The 22,252-nt window shown below is 44.7% G+C and overlaps 7 protein-coding genes across 7 annotated transcripts; 4 read left to right on the top strand and 3 right to left on the bottom strand.

Moving 5' to 3' along the window:
- Positions 1-309: 309 nt before the first annotated feature.
- On the bottom strand, positions 310-2,316 carry BGZ61DRAFT_541797 (putative C6 transcription factor; the record flags this gene model as incomplete). The annotated part of the gene is made up of 3 exons (XM_046255091.1): positions 310-1,567; positions 1,615-2,243; positions 2,299-2,316. 3 exons carry the CDS (start codon positions 2,314-2,316, stop codon positions 310-312), a joined length of 1,905 nt encoding a protein of 634 aa, XP_046093881.1.
- A 993-nt stretch (positions 2,317-3,309) lies between these two features.
- BGZ61DRAFT_524431 (xylitol dehydrogenase) lies at positions 3,310-5,166 on the top strand. Its single transcript, XM_046252646.1, has 2 exons — positions 3,310-3,568; positions 3,634-5,166. The coding sequence occupies exons 1-2, from the start codon at positions 3,497-3,499 to the stop codon at positions 4,759-4,761; spliced, it is 1,200 nt and encodes a 399-aa protein (XP_046093882.1). The 5' UTR covers positions 3,310-3,496; the 3' UTR covers positions 4,762-5,166.
- A 1,097-nt stretch (positions 5,167-6,263) lies between these two features.
- On the bottom strand, positions 6,264-7,389 carry BGZ61DRAFT_500788 (uncharacterized protein; the record flags this gene model as incomplete). The annotated part of the gene is made up of 3 exons (XM_046251610.1): positions 6,264-6,386; positions 6,442-7,092; positions 7,159-7,389. The coding sequence occupies 3 exons, from the start codon at positions 7,387-7,389 to the stop codon at positions 6,264-6,266; spliced, it is 1,005 nt and encodes a 334-aa protein (XP_046093883.1).
- Positions 7,390-8,545: 1,156 nt separating this feature from the next.
- On the top strand, positions 8,546-10,225 carry BGZ61DRAFT_374620 (putative P450 monooxygenase; the record flags this gene model as incomplete). Its single annotated transcript, XM_046242347.1, has 6 exons — positions 8,546-8,698; positions 8,766-9,224; positions 9,294-9,439; positions 9,509-9,676; positions 9,739-9,985; positions 10,037-10,225. 6 exons carry the CDS (start codon positions 8,546-8,548, stop codon positions 10,223-10,225), a joined length of 1,362 nt encoding a protein of 453 aa, XP_046093884.1.
- A 6,129-nt stretch (positions 10,226-16,354) lies between these two features.
- BGZ61DRAFT_524432 (uncharacterized protein) lies at positions 16,355-17,339 on the top strand (the record flags this gene model as incomplete). Its single annotated transcript, XM_046252647.1, has 3 exons — positions 16,355-16,387; positions 16,514-16,806; positions 16,867-17,339. The coding sequence occupies 3 exons, from the start codon at positions 16,355-16,357 to the stop codon at positions 17,315-17,317; spliced, it is 777 nt and encodes a 258-aa protein (XP_046093885.1). The 3' UTR covers positions 17,318-17,339.
- Positions 17,340-18,134: 795 nt separating this feature from the next.
- BGZ61DRAFT_575209 (uncharacterized protein) lies at positions 18,135-19,209 on the bottom strand (the record flags this gene model as incomplete). Its single annotated transcript, XM_046256184.1, has 3 exons — positions 18,135-18,557; positions 18,620-19,015; positions 19,069-19,209. 3 exons carry the CDS (start codon positions 19,207-19,209, stop codon positions 18,135-18,137), a joined length of 960 nt encoding a protein of 319 aa, XP_046093886.1.
- A 542-nt stretch (positions 19,210-19,751) lies between these two features.
- Positions 19,752-22,070, top strand: BGZ61DRAFT_487430 (uncharacterized protein; the record flags this gene model as incomplete). Its single annotated transcript, XM_046249970.1, has 5 exons — positions 19,752-19,831; positions 19,900-20,007; positions 20,071-20,983; positions 21,273-21,815; positions 21,870-22,070. 5 exons carry the CDS (start codon positions 19,752-19,754, stop codon positions 22,068-22,070), a joined length of 1,845 nt encoding a protein of 614 aa, XP_046093887.1.
- Positions 22,071-22,252: the final 182 nt, after the last annotated feature.

The raw sequence follows: 22,252 nt of genomic DNA on the forward strand, positions 1-22,252 counted from the left end.
TGATGCAGCATGACGCGCCTGTTGCTCGCAATTTTGTCCATAGGCGTAACATCACCAGGCGAGATCGTGTAAGAACACAAGAGAAGTTCATTGCTCCGTAACTACCGCGGTTCTACTAAAGCTCAACCGCTTACTGCATAAAATCGCCACTCCAGTTAGAATCCCAGAGCCAGAAGAGACTATTTCCCCCATAATCTACCATCTGTGGCTGATCTTCAATAGCGTGAGGCTCTTCATAGCCATCTGATTGTACAAATGGCACTTGGCAAAATTCTTGTTGTGTTAGTGGCAACAAGCCGTCCTGAATATTCACATCATGTCTCGAAACCATTGTTGTATCAGATCGGGGCAGTTCATCTTGGATTGTCGGAAATACTGCAAGAGATTGGGGTCAGCTTTGTTCCGCGGCCATCGACATCCAGCAAAGGCAGAATCCTTACTTCGTTGTACAGATGCTAAGCTCTCGTTCAGGCGCTGAGCCCTGTTCGGCCAGGCTTGGTCTTCAGTTCCTTGGTCTTTCGTGCTCAGGGTAGCCTCTAAGGGAAGCCGAAGTGTATCTTCAACTGACAAGTGGCCAGAATCGTCCGCAGCCCTGAGTTGGTGCTCTGCACGAGAGCCCACTACAGGTGCCGACGTGACTGGGCCAAGCATGGCTTCTGCCTCTCGCCGGAGAAGCAGACCGATGAGATTTTTGAGAACGACGCTGCTCTGGCTCGAGAGCGCTGAGCGCTGACCCAGCAGCTCCTGCAATCTAAACACCTTGGTAATAGTCCGTTTGACACCCTGGGCTGAATCGGAGAGAGGGTCGGAAAGGGCGACTAAAATGAGCACTATTGCCGCGTGAAACAGGTTCAGGGCCATAAAGGCAACAAGATGGCTATCTGTGGCAAGTTGGGCAAGTTGGGGTAGTTCGGTCACACGCGCGGTCCGAACCGCTGCATTCCACCAATGCTCTGAGCTCGCGTTTTTTTCCCACCCAGATGATGCATGATCACGGGGCGATAGGCTGTCGGTATGGGGGGTAAGCGACGACGTCTGCGATTGTACCGAAGGCGATCCAGTCTGAGGTACATTCGTATATGGGGCTGAGGCCGTCATCGACAAGTTCTCAACTTGGCGAGCCAAGAAGGGCCGGTGAAGCACTATCAGCAGGTTGTCGAAGGTCAACTGCAGTGAAAGAGACTGTAAGATGTATGCCCGACTGCCCCATTCGGTATTACCTGGGTGGTGGTCTTTGTTTAGGTCTAGGGACAGGTGCTGCGGCAACTGACGGCGCCAAACAAGCAGCCTTTGCGTCACCTCGCTGACCAGCGAAGCGTACGTGGACTCGAAATGTTGTTTGGCAGACCGCACCGACAGTGAGCCAAAGATATTCTTTAGGGCGGGGGATGCGACGAGGTACAGTTTACTCAGTCCGGTTTGATACGGTGAGTAGGTAATGTCTGGCAGCCCCTGTTCGACCGACTGTTGGGTAAAGTATGGCGATTCGGTGAATTCGGTTGGCATTCCCACACTGCAATCCTCATCATTGATGCTCAAAGGCCGTCCATATGAGATAGAAGCGAACCTAGCTGGTTAGAATATTGTCTTGAAACGAGATGCTCTGATTCATACCTGTCCCAGGTATAGATCGTCCACCATACTCTTTTGCGCTCTTCTATGTCGCCGAACGTTCCACCTGTGAAATCACGATGCAGACCCATGGCATGAGACATCTTGACAGCCGCTCCCAAAAGGGCAAAAGACAAGTTTGGCCGGCCATGGTAAACATGATGAGATCCCAGCAAGATGCATGTCTGCACCGCTGCAATCGAATGCTGATCCATCACCTGGACTAGTCGCGACTCGACAATCTTCAGCAAGTCGTCGCTCCAGAGGCGCCATTCTTCACCACCATTGTGAACGGCCCTCTTAGACCGATACCAAGCTGCCATGCACAAAATCATCGACAGCAAGGTTAGAAACGGCGCCTCGGCAGGGTACGCGTAGCCGTCCTTGATTGACAACAGGCGCTGCCGGAATTTTGGTTCGTATATAACCAGCGAAAACCAGTGGACGGACTCAAAGTAATCCTCCAAAAGCGATTGAATCGCTTGTTGATCAGGGAACCTGCTGCCAAGCATCGCAGATATTGGCAGGCGCTCATCGCCAGTCCTTCTCCGAGGGTTCCGGATTCCACATCCTCCGTCCGGAATGGCCGAGGTTAGGTGGTCGTCAATACTTTGGCTTCCAAGGCTGTATATCTGTCGTAATGTTTGCAAGTGTTTATCGAGAAAGTAGTGGGAGCAGTGTTCTAACCTTGCGCGCGATGCCCATGGCTGACTCTGACTCTCCATAGTCTACAGGAACCCATGAGCCGCGTCGATCCGCTGGCACCGGAGTCTTTGTGCCTGCAGGCCGTCCCCCAACGCTGTCAACCACATCGTGCTCCGAAGGAAGCGAAGGTTGCCGCGTTGGCGGCACGGTTGTGGAGGGGCTATCGTCGCTGGTGCCTCTGGACTGAACTCGTCTTCAACAGACGCGTTGACCCGTTACCATGCAAGATCATCAGCTTCAAGTAGAACCACTCACTTTCGCGTATTTGCCCCAACGCGCCGATTGCAACTCCTACCCTTGCTTCTCGGAGGCTCATCAACCGGTGCCGGCTCACAAGGCACATTGGCACGAGAACAGAGAGAGCATGGCCGATAAGAATCGCACTGCACACTCTGGGTCAGCGGCTATTTTGGCACACCGGGAAGACTTACTCGACTTTTGTTCCGACGGCATCTGCGGCAAGCATTGGAGACCCTCGTAGGCATCCGGCGGGTCGTGGGTGGAACAGAATCCAACCCCAACGTTCCGTTCCCACTGGGCGCAGACATTGTTGATAACTCCGTCTACCCTGAATGCGATATCCGAAGGAAAGCTTGGGGGGAGGTTAATGGCGACGACAGTGCGATGACGACGATGATGGTGATGATGGTGCCTCCCTACTGACTGATCAAGGCCCCTCTCTACCTTGCGTACGTCCACTGTGTTGAAATCTGCGACAATGGAAATTGTCAAGTCGCAATGGTCCCGTGACCCGGTCCTTTTTCCTCTCCACCCTTTCTTAGCCGCCGGAGAAAGCCTAGATTCGCCACAACAACCATTCCAGCTCAGGGCTAGGCCAATTATTCTTAGCTCCGAACTCTTAGGAGAGATGCCCCATAAATGGGGTAGCAGTATAGAGCAGCTAATCCACCCGCCGGGTAGAAGGTAGGACGGCAAGGAAATAGCTAAATACGCGATGAGGACGCACGAATTTCGTTAATACGTATACGTTGGCCGCGGACTACGCATTCAAAATTATTTAACCTCGCTCATCTTCGTCGTCCAGAACCGGTGAATCCCACCCTAGATTCTGTCGGTCTATGCTTCCACGCGATATCTGCCCCCCCTTCGACTGCCTTCCAAACAATCCGCCAAATCCCATCATCCCGCCAGTTCGCATTCCCCATATAGTATCCAGACTATGGCCCCAGGATCTATAATTCAGGAGCTAGTTCCTGAGCAGAATACCAGTTCATCAACAAAGACCAACAGTGTTAGCTGCCCAATTCCTGAATCAGACCTCGGCAGCATGACTGATACTGATATCCAACCCTACAGAACCTCTCGTTCATCCTGAACAAACCCCATGACGTTCAGTTCGCCGAACGACCTATACCGAAGATCTCCGCAGCCCACCATGTCCTGGTAGCCGTCAATTACACGGGTATCTGCGGCTCTGATGTACACTACTGGGAACATGGCAGGATTGGCCACTTCGTGGTCGAAGAGCCTATGGTCCTAGGTCACGAATCCGCCGGCACTGTCGTCGAGGTCGGCAGCGCCGTCAAGACGCTTGCACCCGGTGATAGGGTCGCTCTCGAACCCGGCTATCCCTGCCGGCGGTGTAACGACTGTTTGGCTGGCCGATATAACCTCTGCCCAGATATGGTGTTCGCGGCTACCCCTCCCTACGATGGCACTCTTACAGGCTTTTGGGTTGCACCGTCCGACTTCTGCTATAAGCTGCCTACCAATGTTTCCCTCCAAGAGGGTGCATTAATTGAGCCTCTTGCGGTTGCGGTACATATCGTTCAGCAAGCAAGAGTCAGACCCGGCGCGACTGTTGTGGTCATGGGAGCCGGCCCAGTCGGTCTTCTCTGCGCAGCAGTCGCCAGGTCCTTTGGCGCTGTCAAGGTCGTCAGTGTTGATATCATCCAGTCAAAGCTCGATTTCGCCACAGAGCTAGCCGCCACACACACATACCCCTTCCAGCGCATTTCGCCAGAAGAGAACGCGAACGCCCTACTCGAGCAATGCAACCTTGGCAAGGGTGCAGACGTTGTCATTGACGCCAGCGGGGCGGAACCATGCATTCAAACGAGTTTGCATGTTGTAAAGATGGGAGGCACCTACGTTCAGGGTGGCATGGGCAAGGCAGATATTACTTTTCCTATTATGGCCTTGTGCCAGAAGGAGGTCACGGTGCGAGGCAGCTTCAGATATGGTCCTGGAGATTATCAACTTGCTATTGAGCTGGTGGCCAATGGTAGCGTAGATGTTAAGAAACTTATCACGGGTGTCGTGGGTTTCACGCAGGCAGAGGACGCGTTTAAGAAGGTCAAGGAGGGCCAAGTGATCAAGATCCTGATTGCTGGGCCTAATGAGCGCGCGAATGCTGGGTCGAACGTGGGAATCGGCGAGAATATCACTGAGAACACCAGTGGCATCAAGGGAGGATGCTGCTAAGAGGGTGCGAAGTGTAGGGCCTAGGGCATCCAGACCTCCACTTAAAGTCAAAGAATTTGTCCTTATTGAGGCATGAAATTTAGCATTTCAAAATATTAATAGACGCAATTAGTACAGTAGGTAGTAGGGCAAGTGTCTTCAAATCTATAGCAAAGATGCCTAGCCCTGGAGGATACACCAAGATTCTTCACTCATGGAAGCACGGACACTTTCAAGGCTGGGCAACCTTGGTGAACTCGTCGTCGAGCAATTTATCCCTAGGGATCCAGCTGATCCGGATACCCTCGGATCGATGATGCCGTTGGAAGCCGACGATCTAGGTTGTTGAGGACGATCTATGTTGTTGATGTTGATCTAGGTTTGATACTACTTAGCCCGAATTTATACTGTCCAGATAATATACTGAACAAGCAAGTATTTTTTCCTGTTTGATATAGTCCGATGAAACAAGATTACCTATGGGATTTAACATCCAGGGAATGTCTATCTCGTAGTGCAAACGTGTTAAGTCTGCAAACGATTCAAAATGATGATTTCCACCTCCTCCCAAGACGCTGAGCAACAGTACAAAGATCTTCGGACTTCGCCGTGTTGTAGGGGTACAGCCACCAGTATGTAAGGTATATTCCCCTCTTAATTCATACCTGATGCCCGTAGCGGTTAGTGCGGACAAAGGTCCAGTCGCAGCCGGACGCAGTACATGCCGTCCTAATCACTGTCGTTGGGTTTGTCACGGATACTTTATACTGAGTCAAGCCGTAAAAAGGCGACCGGATTACAATCGGCTCCGCTCTTGATTCCTTGTCCCGTGAAAGATGCGTCATGGTGGACACATAAAATGGGCTTCCAAGACAGACGCCAATACTTGGAACAGGGAGCGACTTGCGGAATCCGCTGAGGTGCTTCAGCACGTAGTGGCAACAGCATACCGAGCCGATTCCCAGATTGGGATCTAGGAGGCAATGGAGCTGCTGGCGCATATCGTAGCCGTGCGTAGAACGGCGCTGGCGAAGGATCGCCCATACGGGCACCGTAACATGGGCTCGCAGAGGCGTACCAAGCATCAACGGCAGGTCAACGAGTCGGCTGAGCTGCTAAATGCACTTTGTGATCATTAAGGCAACATGCATGTCACCAAAGTCATCCGTAAGGGGGGAGGGGGGTAATGTCAGAAGACCCTTGCCAGCCACGCGCGCCATGCCATTCGCACAGAGGAGGGTAGGTCGCCAGTGACTGCTCTTTTCGGTCTTGTTACTTTACAATGTAAGAGCGATGAAACGCTGCGCCCTTGGGTGAAAAGCGAATCCGCCAGAATAAGGAAAGAAGCTGATCATCGTCGCCCGCATAACCCAATTGCAAACACGTCGCGTGGCTGATCCAACCTAGAATTGTGTCCTTGCGGCGGACCCGCCGTGAATCCCCCGAGGGACATGCCGTGTGCATCGTGAGATGGCCCCCCGGAGACAAAAAGTGAACTTTGTGTTTGTTTCTTTCGCCGGGGCCTACAGCCGCGTCGACTCCGTGTCGTACCTGTACCCTAAGAACATCATCGAGTCGTCCATGACTATCATGACCTCGGGATTCGGACAGGAGAGCATGTGAGGCCTGATGGTGCCGAATTCTGACTCTATGAGGCCTGCTGGTAGGTATGAACTGTTGTGAGGGATCCATCGACGTTACCCTGGGCGCCCTCGCCCATTGAGGAGGGTAGCCGGGCATTGCTAGAATTTGACTGGGGAACATGACCGTAGCGTTGACAGCCGAAGGTGCCAAATCCATGTCGAAGCCGTCGTAGCCTCCGAAGCTCTGAGAGGACATGGCCATGACGTTGCCGCCGCCGTAGACTTGTTTTCGGCAGTCGAATTCGAAGTCTGAGTGGTCCTGTTCCGAGGGACTTGATTGGTCTGATAGGTTGCGACTCGATTGTGGCTCCATCTCTGTCGTGGTCGTCCTCTCCACAGACTCGCGCTCTTTTTGTTGTTCTCCCAATTGACGCTCCAGTTCTACTATGCCAACCTCATCTTTAGGGAAGACCGAGTGGATGGGAAGGTCGATGTCGCTCTTGGGGCGGATGCACCCGAGCTTCGAGGCGATGTTGTGGATCACCGGCTGTCCACGATCGTTGAGCTCCGGCTCGCCGAGGTCCCATCGTTGTTGATCCCTGGCCATCGCGTAAAGCTTGTGGACGGTAGCGGCGAGGGCGAACTGGTTGTGCTCCAGGACTGCAGTATATCCCCTAGGCAGCTGCTTGTACTCTATCGTCTTGCGGACTCCGGCCGTGCAGACGAGGCCGTCATCATTGCAGCGTTGGCAAGGGAACTCGCCGTCACACTGTGACAATCCTGTCAGGCGAAGCCCTACCAGACACTGGGTTGGCCACCTGAGCCGGTGACTTACCTTGGCCTTCTTCATCTTGCACCTCTCGCAGGCCTTCCAGGCCCGCTTGTGCCTTCCGTCAGAGATACCATGTGCCACATGTTCGTGATGTGCCGTTGCACTATGGGGTCTGGCTCGCTTGGAGGTTTTATGATGGGGCTTGATGGCGTTGGCAGAGTTGGAAGAAGATGCCTTCCTAGAGCTGTGTGACTTTTGATTCTCCAGGGGAGGTGAAGGTAGACGGCCGCCCATGGTGAAGAATGATTTATGTATGATATTGTATGGGTGGGTAGGTGAAGAAACAACCCGTCTGAAAAGACAGAAGGATGGTAATGTCGAAGTGGGAGAGGTGGCAGGATATAAGTCGAGGTAGAAGGTGTGTAGAGGGAGGAGGGGGGTTCAAACTATGTAAGCTGCCCCGTTCAGCACCCAAACCCGCAAAATCAAAGGTCGAGAATCCTCGGGCAGGGCAGGGATCCGATTAATAATTGACAAGCAGCGCGCCGTATATTATTAAGTTTGCATCCGCGGACGATACTCGGCAAAGCGACCTCGGCATCCGCTCCGCGGCTGCACCCTGGATCTCTGTCTTGTTTTGAGTTCCTGAACATGCTCGTCAGATTCCCAGCGTGCGGGGATGTGGGGGGGGGGATACGCATGGCCCGATTTGACTTGATTTCTGTCACCTGGAATTGAACAAGGTGGATTGTCCATAAATCTCCGGCGAAGAACATCCGTCACCTCAAGGAATCTTGATGCGAATTTTGATATGGATCTCCGGAGGATCCTTCGAGGACTAGAAGATTACTCCAGCGCTAGGGCGATCGGGATTGTACGCCCCACCGCAGCTGTTCCCCTTTCAGTCAAGCGAGGGTTGCCATCGCAGTTTCTCTGCCGGCTAATTGATGAGTTTGCTGCTGTGCCTCATATACATGCCTACGTCGTGTGACGAATTAGTTCGTCCGAGCATTTGCTCCGCCGGAGCAGCTGTGTGGCCACCTCCCCCCATCGGACTGGTGCAAAACCTGCGCTCATTCGCTCCATGGGATGCAGGGATGGATAGTGGAGTAAGAATGGAAGCTAGTCAAATATGTTTGCGGAGAAAGAATGGAGGCTAGTTCAATATGTCTGCAAAGTTTGGAGATGCTGTTTGACGCCTTGGACGGTAAGGGGGCCACTATTTAAGTAATGTAGCTTCCAGGCAACCAGTTACTCAAATCCTTAAGCACTTAATTCCATCATTATTTACCAAATTATGACGGCTTTCTCCGAAGACTCTCGATCCTTTGGGATCGCCCTGCCTGTGGCTGCTCTTGCCTTGTGTCTGTATCTGCTTCACAATGCATGGGGCTACGGCATCCGAAACGTACCGGGACCATGACCTGCATCGCTGAGCTCGGTCTGGCGCATGTGGCTTGTGTTTCGAGGGACCGCCCATATAGAGTACCGGCAACTCCATAAGAAATATGGCAACATCGTCCGCACCGCGCCTAGAGTTGTCGACATTTCCGATCCTGACGCCATACCTATCATCTATGGGATCAGCAGCAAATTCATCAAGGTATTATCTTGTCCTACGGCACCAACTCCTCTAAGTAGTATGCAGACACTGAACCTTCTCTTTGCAGTCTCCCTTCTATCGCACTATGGACATGAGCTTTGAGGATAAAGTTATGCCTAGCTTGTTCACCACCATATCACCCGACGAGCACAAAGAGCTAAAGCGGCCCGTAGCGCAAAAGTTCAGCATGACATCCATTCGAAGTCTCGAGCATCTAGTAGACCCCTGCAGCGAAATATTTACCGAGGCGATGGAAGACTTACAAGGAGAAGTTGTAGACCTAGGGGTCTGGCTTCAATGGTATGCATTCGATGTGATTGGATCCATCACGTTTGCGAAACGATTCGGCTTCATGGAGAAACGAGAAGATGTAAAAGGAATCATATCGGCAATTGAGTGGGTTTTGATGTATGCGGGCATAGTGGGACAAGTCCCCTGGTTGCACCAGTTCCTCTTAGGGAGCATGCTGTTTCAAAAACTGCTGCGCGCCGTCTCAAACTCCGATCCCATGAAGATCGCTAGCGATGTAAGTGCTTCCCCAAGTTAGCCATGAGCTTGACTATGGCTTTGGAGGACCCTGCTTACCACCCTGAAGATGGTGCTAAGTGCGATTCGGGAACACGATTCCGGGGATGGGAGTAGCGACAGATCTGACTTTCTTGCTTATTTGCGCCAGCAGCAAAAGTCAACTGGCATCCCAATTCAAAGGAGAGAGATGATGAATCACCTGCTTAATAACATGTGAGTAAATAAGCAATCAGGCCTCAACCGAACTGGTCTAGAGTTTTATCTAGGCTGACACACGAATAGCCTGGCCGGAAGCGACACAACAGCGATATCACTAAGGGCAGTCTTCTACTACGTTATTCGGGACAAAGGAGTCTATGCCACTCTTCAGAAAGAAGTGGATGAGTTTGAAGCGGCAGGTCGACTCTCGCCCGTAATCACATATAGCGAGAGCCTTGATATGCCGTACCTGTAAGTCCAATCCAGCCTTGGCATAAGCCTAAGTATAATGCTGATGGAGTGGGTTTAAACAGTCAGATTTGCTTGAAAGAAGCTATGAGAGTGCATCCTGGTGTTTCCTTCCCGCTTGAAAGAATCGTGCCGAAGGGGGGTGTCCGAGTGTCCGGAAAACATCTTCCCGAGGGAACTATCGTAGGCATGAACGCTGCTGTTATTCACCGAAACAAGGAGATTTTTGGGGAAGATGCAGACGCATTTCGGCCGGAAAGATGGATGGGCGAGGAGGAGAGGGTCAAGGTGATGGACCGGCATCTGCTTACGGTGAGTGTCTCTTCCTCTCTCCATTAGAATGACGTGACTAACGCTTATCAGTTCGGAGCAGGAGCCAGAACATGCATAGGGAAGAATATATCAATCATGGAGATGGGAAAGCTGGTGCCACAGGTACTCCGGCAGTTTGAACTAGAGTGGGCATCAGAGAAGCCAGACTGGAATGTCAGGACGTACTGGTTCGCTCGGCAGCAAGGACTTCTGGTTCGTTTCAAGTCACGGAAAGCATAGACTACTTCTCCCGTAGGACCCACGCGTTTGGAGGATGGCAGGTGTTACCGATGAGGCAAGGTTTTGTTCTGCGACCTAGGGGTACTTTCCTTTGTAGATGTTGGATACGCGAGTGGAGATTCGAGATCCCGTCAATTTGGAAATCGTCTGGCACGGCTAGTACAATCACACTGTCTGGCAAGCTTCACGAAGCAGTAAGCCTACATCGCGAAGATCATAGACCGCTCGAAAAGCTGCTATAGCAAATTCAAGCTGCCCTCCACAAGAAACGGGTCTCACTTACCATATAATACACGCTGGCATTGTTACACTCGCCATCTTCGGCCTGCTATTCGCGATAGAACTCTACAACGAGGACGAACATTTTGTCAGCAAATAACACAAGCGCTGTGAGAGACTTGTGAAATGTCAGGAAAAAGAGCAGAGGTATTCAGGTAGCACTGCCAGTCGGACCAGGTTTAGCCCTCGTTCCAGGCGTTGGTTCTGGCAGCCGAAGAAAAGTGCCGACCAGAGTTGCAATTGCGTTGAGTCTGTAGTAGTATATGGGGATGGTTAGAAGGTTAAGGTTTTGTGAAATATTTTTTGGTGAAATAATTGATGGATCCGATACGGTCAATTCAATCGTTGTAATATTGTTCAAATTGATGATCATTATCATAATCGATCCGGGTCATCCGGATTAGCTGGATGAGGGGCCTTTTAATCTCGTTATTATAACTAAAGACCAGATATTAATCTACTGAAGGTTTCCTTATACAGGGTCTCTCTCTAATACACCCCCCCAGCTTGAAGCTATTCAGGTTGAAGCTGTAATCTTTATATCTCTAGATTGTTATCTATTAGGTCTTTTAATTCTCTTTATCCTAGCCGATTTATAATATCTATTAGACCTAGCTATTTAACTAATTATTAAAATATTAGGCCTACTAGGACCTTAGTGAGATTATTAGTAATTATTTCTTTTATATTAATATAATTTATTATAATTTTATTCCTTTAGGTCTCTTATTTTAGCTAATAATTATATATATTAATATAATATAGCTTAGTTTATAATTTATTAATATCTTAATAGATTAAATAGATCATCTAAAGGTTATTATATTAAATATAGATTTCTTTCTTTTTTAGCTAGATTTCTAGCTTCTTAACTAGCTAGGAAATAAATATAGCTTTGCTAGCTACTTAAAATAGAATTAAAAGCTTAACTTTAGTTATAAATATAATAACTGTAGCTTACTTATTAATCTTCTATTTAATTATCTCTTTAAATAGTTTTATAATATAAGCTTAAAAGCTTTTTTAGTTAAAGTTATCTATATAGAAAGTATTACTAGCTATAAGAAATTGATTATTTTAGCTGAATTAAAGAGCTAGGCTATTAGTCTTCTTAAGATATAAAAGAGCTTAATTTACAGCTCTATAATAATCCAGTTCTAGATTTAAATTGAATTTAGCTAGCTATAATATAGTAAAGGCTATATTAAGCTGGGTTATAATAATAGTATAGAGAATTAATTTAATCTTTTATTAGTATTATCTTACTAAGGAAATTAAAGTTTGTTTCTTATATAGTTATAAAGAGTTTTTTTTTATAAGAATCTTATACTATTAATCTAGGTTATCTACTAGGTTAGTAATTTTATTAAAATATAAGAATTAGAATAGCTAGATTAAGCTGGCTTTATAATCTTAAATAACCTTAATCCCTAGAAATTACTAAAGGTTCTATCTACTAAAGAAGAGGGGATTTCTATAGATTATATAAAGCTTTTTAAATTAATAGGATTTTTCCGTTATAATTATATTTAGGTAGCAGCCTTATTAAAACTTAATAATTTAGCTTGGTATTAATAAAGATATTAATAGCATTATATTATATAAGATTTAAATTAAAGTAGGCTGCTATTATAATAAGTAACTAAAATAACTATCTAATTAGAATAGAGATATAAGTCTTTTTATCTAGTTTTTTTAGCTGCTAGTCCCCTTAAATAACTAGCCTAGCTTTATACTTTAAGTAGCAGCTATATTTATTAAACTTATAGATATAAACTTATATACAATTAAGAGTTTATTTTTCTAGGGTTTTTAGGTTATCTTTATTAATCTCAGCTTAAAACTCTATTTTTTTATGATTTTATAAATAGTCTTATTTAGCCTATTTAAATTAGACTTCTATTAAGTAATTATAAAGATCTTAATAGTACTATAGTAGCTTTAAAAGCTAATTGCAATAAATAGACTTAAGTTTCTTTAATAAATATTATAGCTTAATTTTATTAATAAGCTTTCTATTAAGAGTGCTAATAGAGCTAGCTAATCTTTTTATATTAAAGGCAGCTTTTTAGATATTAAGCTATTTAATTTTAGAAATTATAAAGTCCCTAGAATTTAAGTTATTAAGTTAATTAAATACATTCTAAATTATTATTATTAGAAGTATTACTAGTAGTAAAGATATAGGTATTAGGTAATTATATTTATAGACTCTAGGAAATCCAGATTAATTACTATCTAAGGTATTATATTCTTTTCTTAGTTTTTCTTAAGAATCTTCTTTAATTCTATTACTAGAAAGCTTTATAATTCAGTAGGTTAATTAAACTTAATTTTTAAAGAAGTTATTTCTATATTCCTATTATTTAATCTATTTATATATAGAATAGAATTAATTTATTCAGCCTAATCTCTAGAATCTAAATTAGTTAGATTATTTTAATTCTTATTATAGATATTATTTTAATTCTTATAGTAAGTTAATTTCTATTTAGTTATTAGGCTACTAGCTATTTCTTCTAGTAACTAATTTAGTTAAGTTACTTCTATTAATTTAATAGATAATCTAGTCTTTTTTTTTTAATATATAATAAGTTATTTTATAGCTAGTTAATATCTCTGCTAAATTAATTATCTTTATTAAAAATAATATTCTAATAAAGATAATCTTTTTAGTAAATAGATTTAAATTTAATAGATATTAGTTAATTAGTATCCTATAAGATAGCTAATTTAGGTATGGGATTTAGCCTCTATTACTTTTTCCTACTCTTTAGGTATTCTAAGTTATAGTAAATACCTTAAATCTATAAACTTATAATAACTTAAGTAGGGGACCTTATATTTCTAACTATAACTATTCTATTAAGCTATAGCTATATAAAACTAATATATAGAGTATTCTAGTTATTAATTACTTTAGAAGTTTAATTATAGAGATAAATAGCAATCTTATAAATCTAACTTAAAAAAGAAAGAAAATTAAGCTTCTAATTATAAGACTCTTATTTTAATTTTAATAACCTTACTAAATAGCTTAGCTCTGCTATTTTAAGTAGCTATATCTATAGCTATTAACTTTATAATAATACTTATCCAGTAAAGAACTAATATATTATATAGAGATAGTCTTCTAATTTTCCTAGAATTTCTCTATTATATTTAACTATCTATAGCTTTAAGTTAAATTAATAAAAAAGTAGCTTAGAAAGGCTTTAAAAATCTTTATAAGCTTAACTTACTTCTAGATCTAAGATAATAATTCTAGATATAACTGAAATAGCAGTTTATTATTAATAGTAGACTAATATATCTATTAGAATTACCTTCTAGGTTATAGAAGTTAATTGCTAGTCTTAGCTTAAGTTAGCTAGAAGGTCTCTTAGAATCTAGCTAACTTATTAGGTAATCTTAAAAGTACTATAATTATTACAGCTAATTATTATAATCCTTTAATTCGGGCCTCTATAATCTTATTAATAAGCCTTTTTAGAGCTTAAGTTCTAAATAACTAGCTGTAAGTGCTAATAGTATATATCTTACTTAGTTACCTTAGGCTAGTTATTAAATTAAACTAGCTATATTAGATAGAAAAGCAGTATTAATAGGAATATATTTAAGATAAATTAATTATAATAATTAAATAAAAAGTATATAATTAAACTATCTAGAATTTAAGATAATTAGAATCTAAATATATATCTATTAATAGCCCTGCTATTATAGCTTTTATAAGAATATTAGGTTATAAGAGAAGTTAGAATAATAGGCTATATTATTTAAAGTAATAACTTTAAGGCTCTTAATCTATTAGTTATAATATTAACTTTACTATATTCTTAAATTAGAATTTATATTCTCTAGTAATAAGAATATTAAGGATCTAGCAGGCTAATATCTAGAAAATAGCTAATTTAATTAAAGATATAAATTATAGTCTAAAGTTAAAAATAGCTAATATCTACAGTAGATATCCTAATATTAAAAAAGCCTTTAATTAAGAATATTAAGTTATTATAGCAGCTAACTTCTTAGCCTAGTTAATCTAGCTTAAATAGTCTAGCTTAAAGGCTATAAGCTAGTCTTTTTACTCTTAATTAGAAAGTTAGTATATAACTTATTCTTAATAATAAGAGCTAATTTAAACTAGGCTAGGGCCTTTAATAAAAAGATATAGTAGTATTTCTTCTAAATATACTATTTACCTTTATAGCCTTATAGATAGATATCTTAATTTTAGTTATTATTAGACTTAACCTTCTTCTTATTATTTAGGCTAGATTATTTAGACTTATATTTCTTCTCTTTTAATTAAGATAACTATAATAAGGTCTTTCTTTTTCTTTTTCTTATTCTTATTCTAATTAAGTTATAATTATTATTATCTTTCTAATTAAGCCTCTTATATAAATTAATCTAAAGACTAATTATTACCTTAGCCTTAGGCCTTAAATAGCTTTTATAAGTCTAGTAGTTAATCTCTATATATAGACTTTATTATAATTTAGATCTTTAAGATTTTATCTTCTAATTTCTCTTAATAAATTCCTTAAAAAGTTAAAACTCAGGTTAGTAGACTAGCTTAATAGTATTATATAGGCTATAAAATTATATATTAGAGTTATTTAGGTTTCTAATCCCTTTAGCCTAAGCTTTCTATATAGCCTACTCTAATCTATAAGCTAGTAAGGAAATTCCTTAATATCTTAAATACTATAAATAGAATTTATAATATTTAGCTAAAGTCTTATTTTACTATTTTATTATTATAGCTTTAATACTATCTTTAGGTTAGAATACTAAGTCTAAAGGTCTTAGTAGGAATAATAAAAGCTAGCTATTAGTCCCTTAAAAGCAGTCTCTAGAACCCAAATTTTAAGCTTTTTAAGTAATTACTACTAGAGTAGGTATTCCCAATAGTCTTAATTGTAGTTTTAGAGTTAGACTAATAGAAGATCTTATCTTTAGAAGTTAGATTCCTAATAGATCGGGCCGGCTTTATTAGATTGAACAATTTGGAGATAATAACTGGGATTGTAGGAAGAGTTTGACTAGATAACTGTCGGGTCCAGGGTAATTCAGGCTCATCCGCTATATAGGAATTCGGCGGAAATAGCTGCTGAAGGTCGGTCTGACCGGCTTTTCCAAGGGCTCGACATCCTAATCCAGATCGACTAGGTCCCAGATCTTAGCCGAAGACGCCTTGGCTTGGAAGACCCTATCCAATCAACCCAATCTTTAAAGGTCTTAAGGAGGATCTTTTTAGCAGTAACGGCATTGTCCGATATTGCGTTATTTGTAAGGTAGGTAAGATTGGGTGGAATTGGTAGGGAAATTGATCTTGAAATAGATTATAAAAGCCATATAGATCGTAGCGCAAATAGCTTCATCACGGAAATCTGACTGTTAATTGATGGATCCGATACGGTCAATTCAATCGTTGTAATATTGTTCAAATTGATGATCATTATCATGATCGATCCGGGTCATCCGGATCAGCCGGATGAGGGGCCTTTTGGTCTCGTCATCATGACTAAAGACCAGATATCAATCTACTGAAGGTTTCCTTGTACAGGGTCTCTCTCCAACAATAATTTAAAATCGATGGTCTTGGTTTATAAGCCAGCGAATGCAATTTGTCGCCGGCGCACCGACGCTTACAAATGAAATGAATGTCACCATAGTTTACTAAGGACAGGTCGAAATCACAGCTGTTGGCCATGGCGCACAGGGGCAACGCCTATATTAATCGTGTCGTTCCGACCTTCTTGCTTCCTGATTTTTCTCTTCATCCAACACACTCTAGACTGGAATCGAATTTTTCCTTATATCTACTTCCCGTTGTTAAAAATGGCGTCGCTCACTAAAGTCGCACTGATTGGTGTATGGTTACAGCTTTCCTTAAGTTATACCATGCTGTCTGCTAACACTACACTTACAGAAAGGTCTTCTGTGCTCTGCCATCCTTGATTAGCTTGTCCTAGCAGGTTTGGACGTCATTGTGCTTAGCCGCAGCGCCACTGCGAACAAGACCGTCCCCCCGGGCGTCACAATCACCCAGACCGCTACTCTTCAGCTGAAAGTATTGCCAAATCGTTGAAAGGCCGTGACACTGTTGTCGTCAGTATCGCCACTGAGATGATCTCGATCCAGAAAACCATCATCAATGGCAGCATACTTGCGGGGGTTCAGCGCTTCATCCCAAGCGACTTTAGTTTGCTCAACCTTGACAGACGCGCATCTTCACTGTCTCTGTACCGACCCTTCGTCCAAATTCAAAACTACCTGAAAGAAAAGGTAAAGTCAGGCGAGATTTAGTACACGTTCTTTGCAGTTAAGCCATTCCTTGAATACGTCTTTAGATCCCCGCTATTCGTTGATTACCCTCAAAAGGGGGTCCAGTTTTACGGAAAAGGCGATCAACCCATCAGCACCACCAGCATGACGGGAATTGGCAAAGCAGTGGTTGGCGCCTTAAAAAAGGCAGATCAGAGCAAGAACCGACTGCTTCACGTCCATGAGGCCGTCATCACGCAAAGGAAGGTCCTTGAGCTGGCAAAGAAGGCTTCTCCAGGCTCACAGCGGACTGAGACGGCAATTGAGCCGAGAGAGACGCTTCAGTCAGCTTTCAAGAATTTTGAAGAGAATCCAGCCGACTTTACCCAGGTCTTTGGGTTGCTCAAGGCTTTGATGCTCAGTGGCGATTATACTACGGAGTACACCGAGGTAGACAATGAGCTCGTGGGATTGCTAATGTTGACAACCACTGGTTTGGAGGAGATTGCTCTGTCTCTGTTGGGTCGGCAACCTTAGTCTAGGCTAGGCTTGATTGACGAGAAGAGCTCGATTCTATACAATTCCACACATATAACTCCAATGGCTTTTGAAGGCTGTGATGATCGGTTCCTTTGCCATGGCCGAGCGAAGTAGGCGTACCTGCATCATTCAGTTCAATCGGGCCAAGTATTCCTTCAAATTAAATCAGTCAAACTGCTTACCCATGACTCCTACCTGTTCATGTCAAGACGTTAATGCTTGCCAGTCGGCACCGTGCAGCACAGCAGTGTCTTTAATGACCATATACAACACTGTCCTCCAAGAGCCCCAAGATCCTCGAGAATTTTCCGTGAAAGATAGACCTCAGGCCTAATCCCGACGGGTTTGACGACAAGACAGTCAAATATTGGATGACACTAATTAGATGGAGCTAGAAATTGGCTACAACCCTCCATCAAACGGTAGATGTTAGTCGCGCTGCACGACAACATGGAGAGGAGGTTGGCCATAGAAGGAGACGATGGAAGCATTCGTCAAAAAATGCAAGGATCTTGTCTGATTGCCCTAACTCAACAAGGTGGCCGCCTGAGCCACCAAACGATGCGTAGAGAAGGCTTGGCCCCAACTTTTAAATTGGTTGAATTGCATGGTCGAGTTGTTCTTGTATTTATGATCATCTTGTCAAATGAGGATATAATGTGTGATGAGATAGCCCTTTATTCCGGAGGAGATACTCTCGTAGGTCCAAATGGGAAGTCATCGTCGATGCGAACTGCAGGACCAAGTCGCTGAAAAGCGCAAAGTATATATTTGTCCACCTCTCATCTGGGACCCAAGTCCACATTTCCCAAAACTAGATCAATCTGTCCTTTAATTTCTCCAAGGCCTGTCCAAAAGACACTAGCTTATCACTCAAATTGAGCTCTTCCATACTAATGACTCGACCTTCACCAAAGCTCTCCCAATCCGAGTACTGTTCTCCCCAGCGAAGCTGAGAAGCCAGCTCTGTGCCAAAAGGACCCCAGATTGCTGCAAAGTTATTATCAGATACTTCAAGGTACGTGGCTGGTTTCCCCGTGACCCTTGAAAACTCTGTCGCGATGTCGTGGAGCGGGATATAGTCAGTAACACAAATAACAATCTTACCAAAAGTCCTGGAACTGGCGTTTAAGATTCCTTCGATAACAATCCCGCAGTTTGTTTCCATATCGCCAGCTAAAACGAAAAGACCCGACGGCGAAGAAGGTGCCATCAAAACGTAATGTCCGGACCCAGGCTGTAGTGTTGTCTCCTTTTTAGTCATGTACCACTGCTGAGCAGATAAATATCTGTACTTACGATTTCAATAAATTTTAGCAATGGAAGTTCTGCCAGATTCGAGGCGTATGCTCCCGCCCAAAACTCAGTCGTCTTCGCCCAGAGGTCAGGAGTGTTTGCGACTATCCAATCAACCCCTTTCTGCTTAAAGTCGAAGTGCGGAACGGGGTACTGTCCTGCAGAAATTCGACTCGCGGAGGGCAATGTGCTTAGAACGTAGTGACGCAATGTGGGAGTGGCAGCAGCTGCTTTTGCGAGATTGATAAACTGCGAGACCTCTGCTTCGCCAGCTCCCTCGACACCAAGTGTGTGGATAAATTCCCAAAAGGTTGTCACCGCAAAGATTGCCGTGGCTCCTTCAAAGGCCCGAAGCAAGCTTGACTCATCATTCACATCGCCATACACCATTTCCACTCCCTGTACCTCGAGGTTAGGTGTTCCATTCCGCAGCTGCGGGAGAAGCCACTTGCCTCGCGGGAAAGACTCTGCGCCGTCTCTCCATCCAAGTTGCGAGTAACGCCTCTGACCTTCCACTTCGAAGTCTTCAGCAGCTGTCTGATGACAGACCCCCCTTGTTTGCCGGTGGCTCCGATGATAGCAACGACGGACATGTTCCGGGATGAATCGGGAGGTGATTGCTCCCGGTGTGTGGAGCACTTGTGCGCGACATCAAGGCTGAGTTCGTAGACAACAGTTATCTGCTTTATATTGAGTTTTTTTTCTATTCAATTCCATATTTTACCCGCGGAGGTGAATGACTAATTTCCTAATGGTGCGTTGTGCTATTTCAAATCGAAGCTTTTGACGGTAAGATATTTATTGACTGAGAGAAAGATGATTGGATAGTTCTAGAGCGATGTGGGATCAGATGAGCGATGTGGGATGAAGCGAGCGATGTGGGATGAGATGAGCGATGTGGGATATGAACTACCGGCATTAACTAATGTACTTATGTCTTGAGTGGGACCAGATACGAAGTCCGTATCCATGGATTCCTAGCCTGGCCAATACGTTGCCTTGGGCAGAAGCCCAACAACCTCATTCTACGTAATTCTTTCAAACCCCTACTTCCCCCTTGAATGTCTGTTATCTCCATCTTTGGTCACTGATAGAGCCCAAGCTCCATTGTTCTGTGCCCCACATCGAAGGAAAGATGGTTCGGTCAGATGCCACGTCGTCAATAGGAGAGCAGCAGAGCACTAAACGGGTCGTAAACGCAAGTCTTCCCCGGTCGTTTGTTTTGGTCTAATAGGAGCAATAATCTCACGCAGATGCATATACTAGGCCTGTTTGCAATGCAGGAAGAGAAAGAGGCGCTGCGATAATGCGACACCCTCCTGTGGACAATGTGCAAGGATCAGCGCCCCTTGCAATTACATTGAGCGAAAGCATCGGGGAGCTGGCAAGAAGTGAGGCTCTAATTAAGCATGCCAGAATCAAAGAAAAAGGTTTGAAATTCTGACTTTCTTTAGGAAGGCCTACGTCCAGCATCTCGAGGAGCGGCTGAGTTTGGTAGAGTCTGCCTTGCAGCACCCTACCTCGCGGATTACTACCTCCCTGACTCCTCCTCAAGGCGACCATTCTTGCCATTCCCCCACAAGAGACCACTCCCCTCTGATCGAACAATCTGCAGAAGCGCTGATTGCAGGAGTCGAAATCCAGGACGACTTAGAAGTTGACCATGAGGCAACAGCTGCACATGAATTACAAACCTCACCTCGCGAACGACTCATTCTGAAACTCAGCGAGTTTGCGATTCAAACCAACGTCGAGTACCAATGGATGCAATCTCATGCAGATCGGAGCAGCTTCCAAAGGAGAGTATTTGCAGGGCTTCCCCTGCAGCAGCAGACCGAGCAGCTCATACATCCTGTACTGGAAGAACTTCAAGTCTACGGTGCTCTATTAAGCGCCGAATCTTTGCAGTTTTTGCTGAGCCAGCAGTACGCAGCGGGCTTTGACTGTGCCACTGATTGCTCCCGATGGGCCATCGTGAACGCAGTCTTTGCCAACGCCTTCATGTGCAGAGCAACCAACGAGTCCCTGGCACAATCAGCTCCGATCGCATGGAGCTACTTCAAGAACTCGTTCTCTGTATTTCCAGAGCTCATCATCCAAGAACCGAATCCCTCAGCGTGCGAGGCCCTCCTGTATATGGCAATGTTCATGTTATGCACAGCTGATATACAAACGGCCTCGCTGCTCACTGCTGCAGCTGTTCGCCAAATCTGCAACCTCGGCATGCACCGGAAAAGTTATCACCTCTCTGTTGAACCCCTCACAGCAGATAGGCATAAGCAGGTCTTCTGGATGGCCTACATACTTGATATTGACTTGATGCACAAGTGCGGCTTGCATTCAGCCTTTGGGACCAGCAGGCCGACGGTGGATCTTCCTGAAGACTCTCTGAGGCTCACTTGAAAATATCGGACACAAGTCTCCAGGGTTGCTCCGACGGAGGGCAGAATTGGCTGTGATTCAAGCTCGAGTCCACGAACTCCAGCAATCCGAAAGGCTGATTCCCTTCAACAACCAAGAACTCCTTGAGGTTGTGACAGCAACGAAACAGGAACTCCAGGAATGGAAGAGCAGTCTACCAGAGTATATGCAGCCGATGTGCCGTGTATCGGGGGAACCTTTAGATATTTCTCTCGCTCTCTTGCACTATTCGTAGTTGAGCTGTCTCGTCAAGGTTCACATGGTGTTGGCTCGTTCAAACGCCCGGGAATCTTCAGCCTCGGCTCAACTATTCGCTCTCGGAAGAAACAACATTGAATTCACCATGCCATTCTCTTTGGCCATGTGTGCAACTGCATCCCGTGGCATACTCAGTGTTACGCAAAGTTTGCCGCCACTGTCATTCTTTCACCTTTGGTACGTGCTCATTTGCCCCGGCATCATCAATCTCACACAGCTTCCTAATCGCAGAAAAGGGGGTACTCTCTGCTATCCCCTCTCCGCTATCTTCGCCCTACTTTTGACAGTTTTGGAGAATCCTGCGACCGCGTTAGCAAATGCAGACGTCGGGAGAATTGGGGAATTCGTCCAGTTTCTCCACCGGCTTAGGGGTGAAGGTTGCAATGTCCATAGAATCCTCGCGGGATGCGTCGAAATTCATCAGATCGCAGAATGCGCTGTGCACTTCCACGAGGGCCCCAAGAGTTTCTCAGTACATTGGGAGATGCGTCATTCGAATGCTTTGCCGGCACGGTTGGAGGTGGGATACCTTATCACGAGCATTGGAAGCCAGCTAACTTGACACCCGTGCCAGTCGATTCGTCAAAGGCTGCTTCTTATTCCAGACTGGTTGTATCTAGCGCAGGGACTTCTAAGCAACATCCCCTCGTTGCGTACCCAGGCGGAGGTTCTTCTTCTCGGTATCTTTGAGGTGGAGAAGACTACGGGCACTTACGGCTTGTTCGTTCCTGAACTGTTGAAGCCGCATAATCATGGGTTTTCATACGGGCCTTAGATGGTCCCAAAGAATCCGCCCTCTAGATGGTACATACTATATAATTTGTCACGTCTTTCGCGCAATGATATGCTGAGCTTTGCCCCTTCTGGGATTCGAAATTGGAGCTGCTTTCTAGTGATGATTGTCCCGAATGTGCCGGCTTTAGGGAAAAGAGGAATTTTAGCTACAGGGACTGGAAA

This window comes from Ilyonectria robusta (genome assembly GCF_021365365.1).
Source record: "Ilyonectria robusta strain PMI_751 chromosome Unknown BGZ61scaffold_74, whole genome shotgun sequence".
In the NCBI taxonomy this organism is placed as follows: Eukaryota; Fungi; Ascomycota; class Sordariomycetes; order Hypocreales; family Nectriaceae; genus Ilyonectria; species Ilyonectria robusta.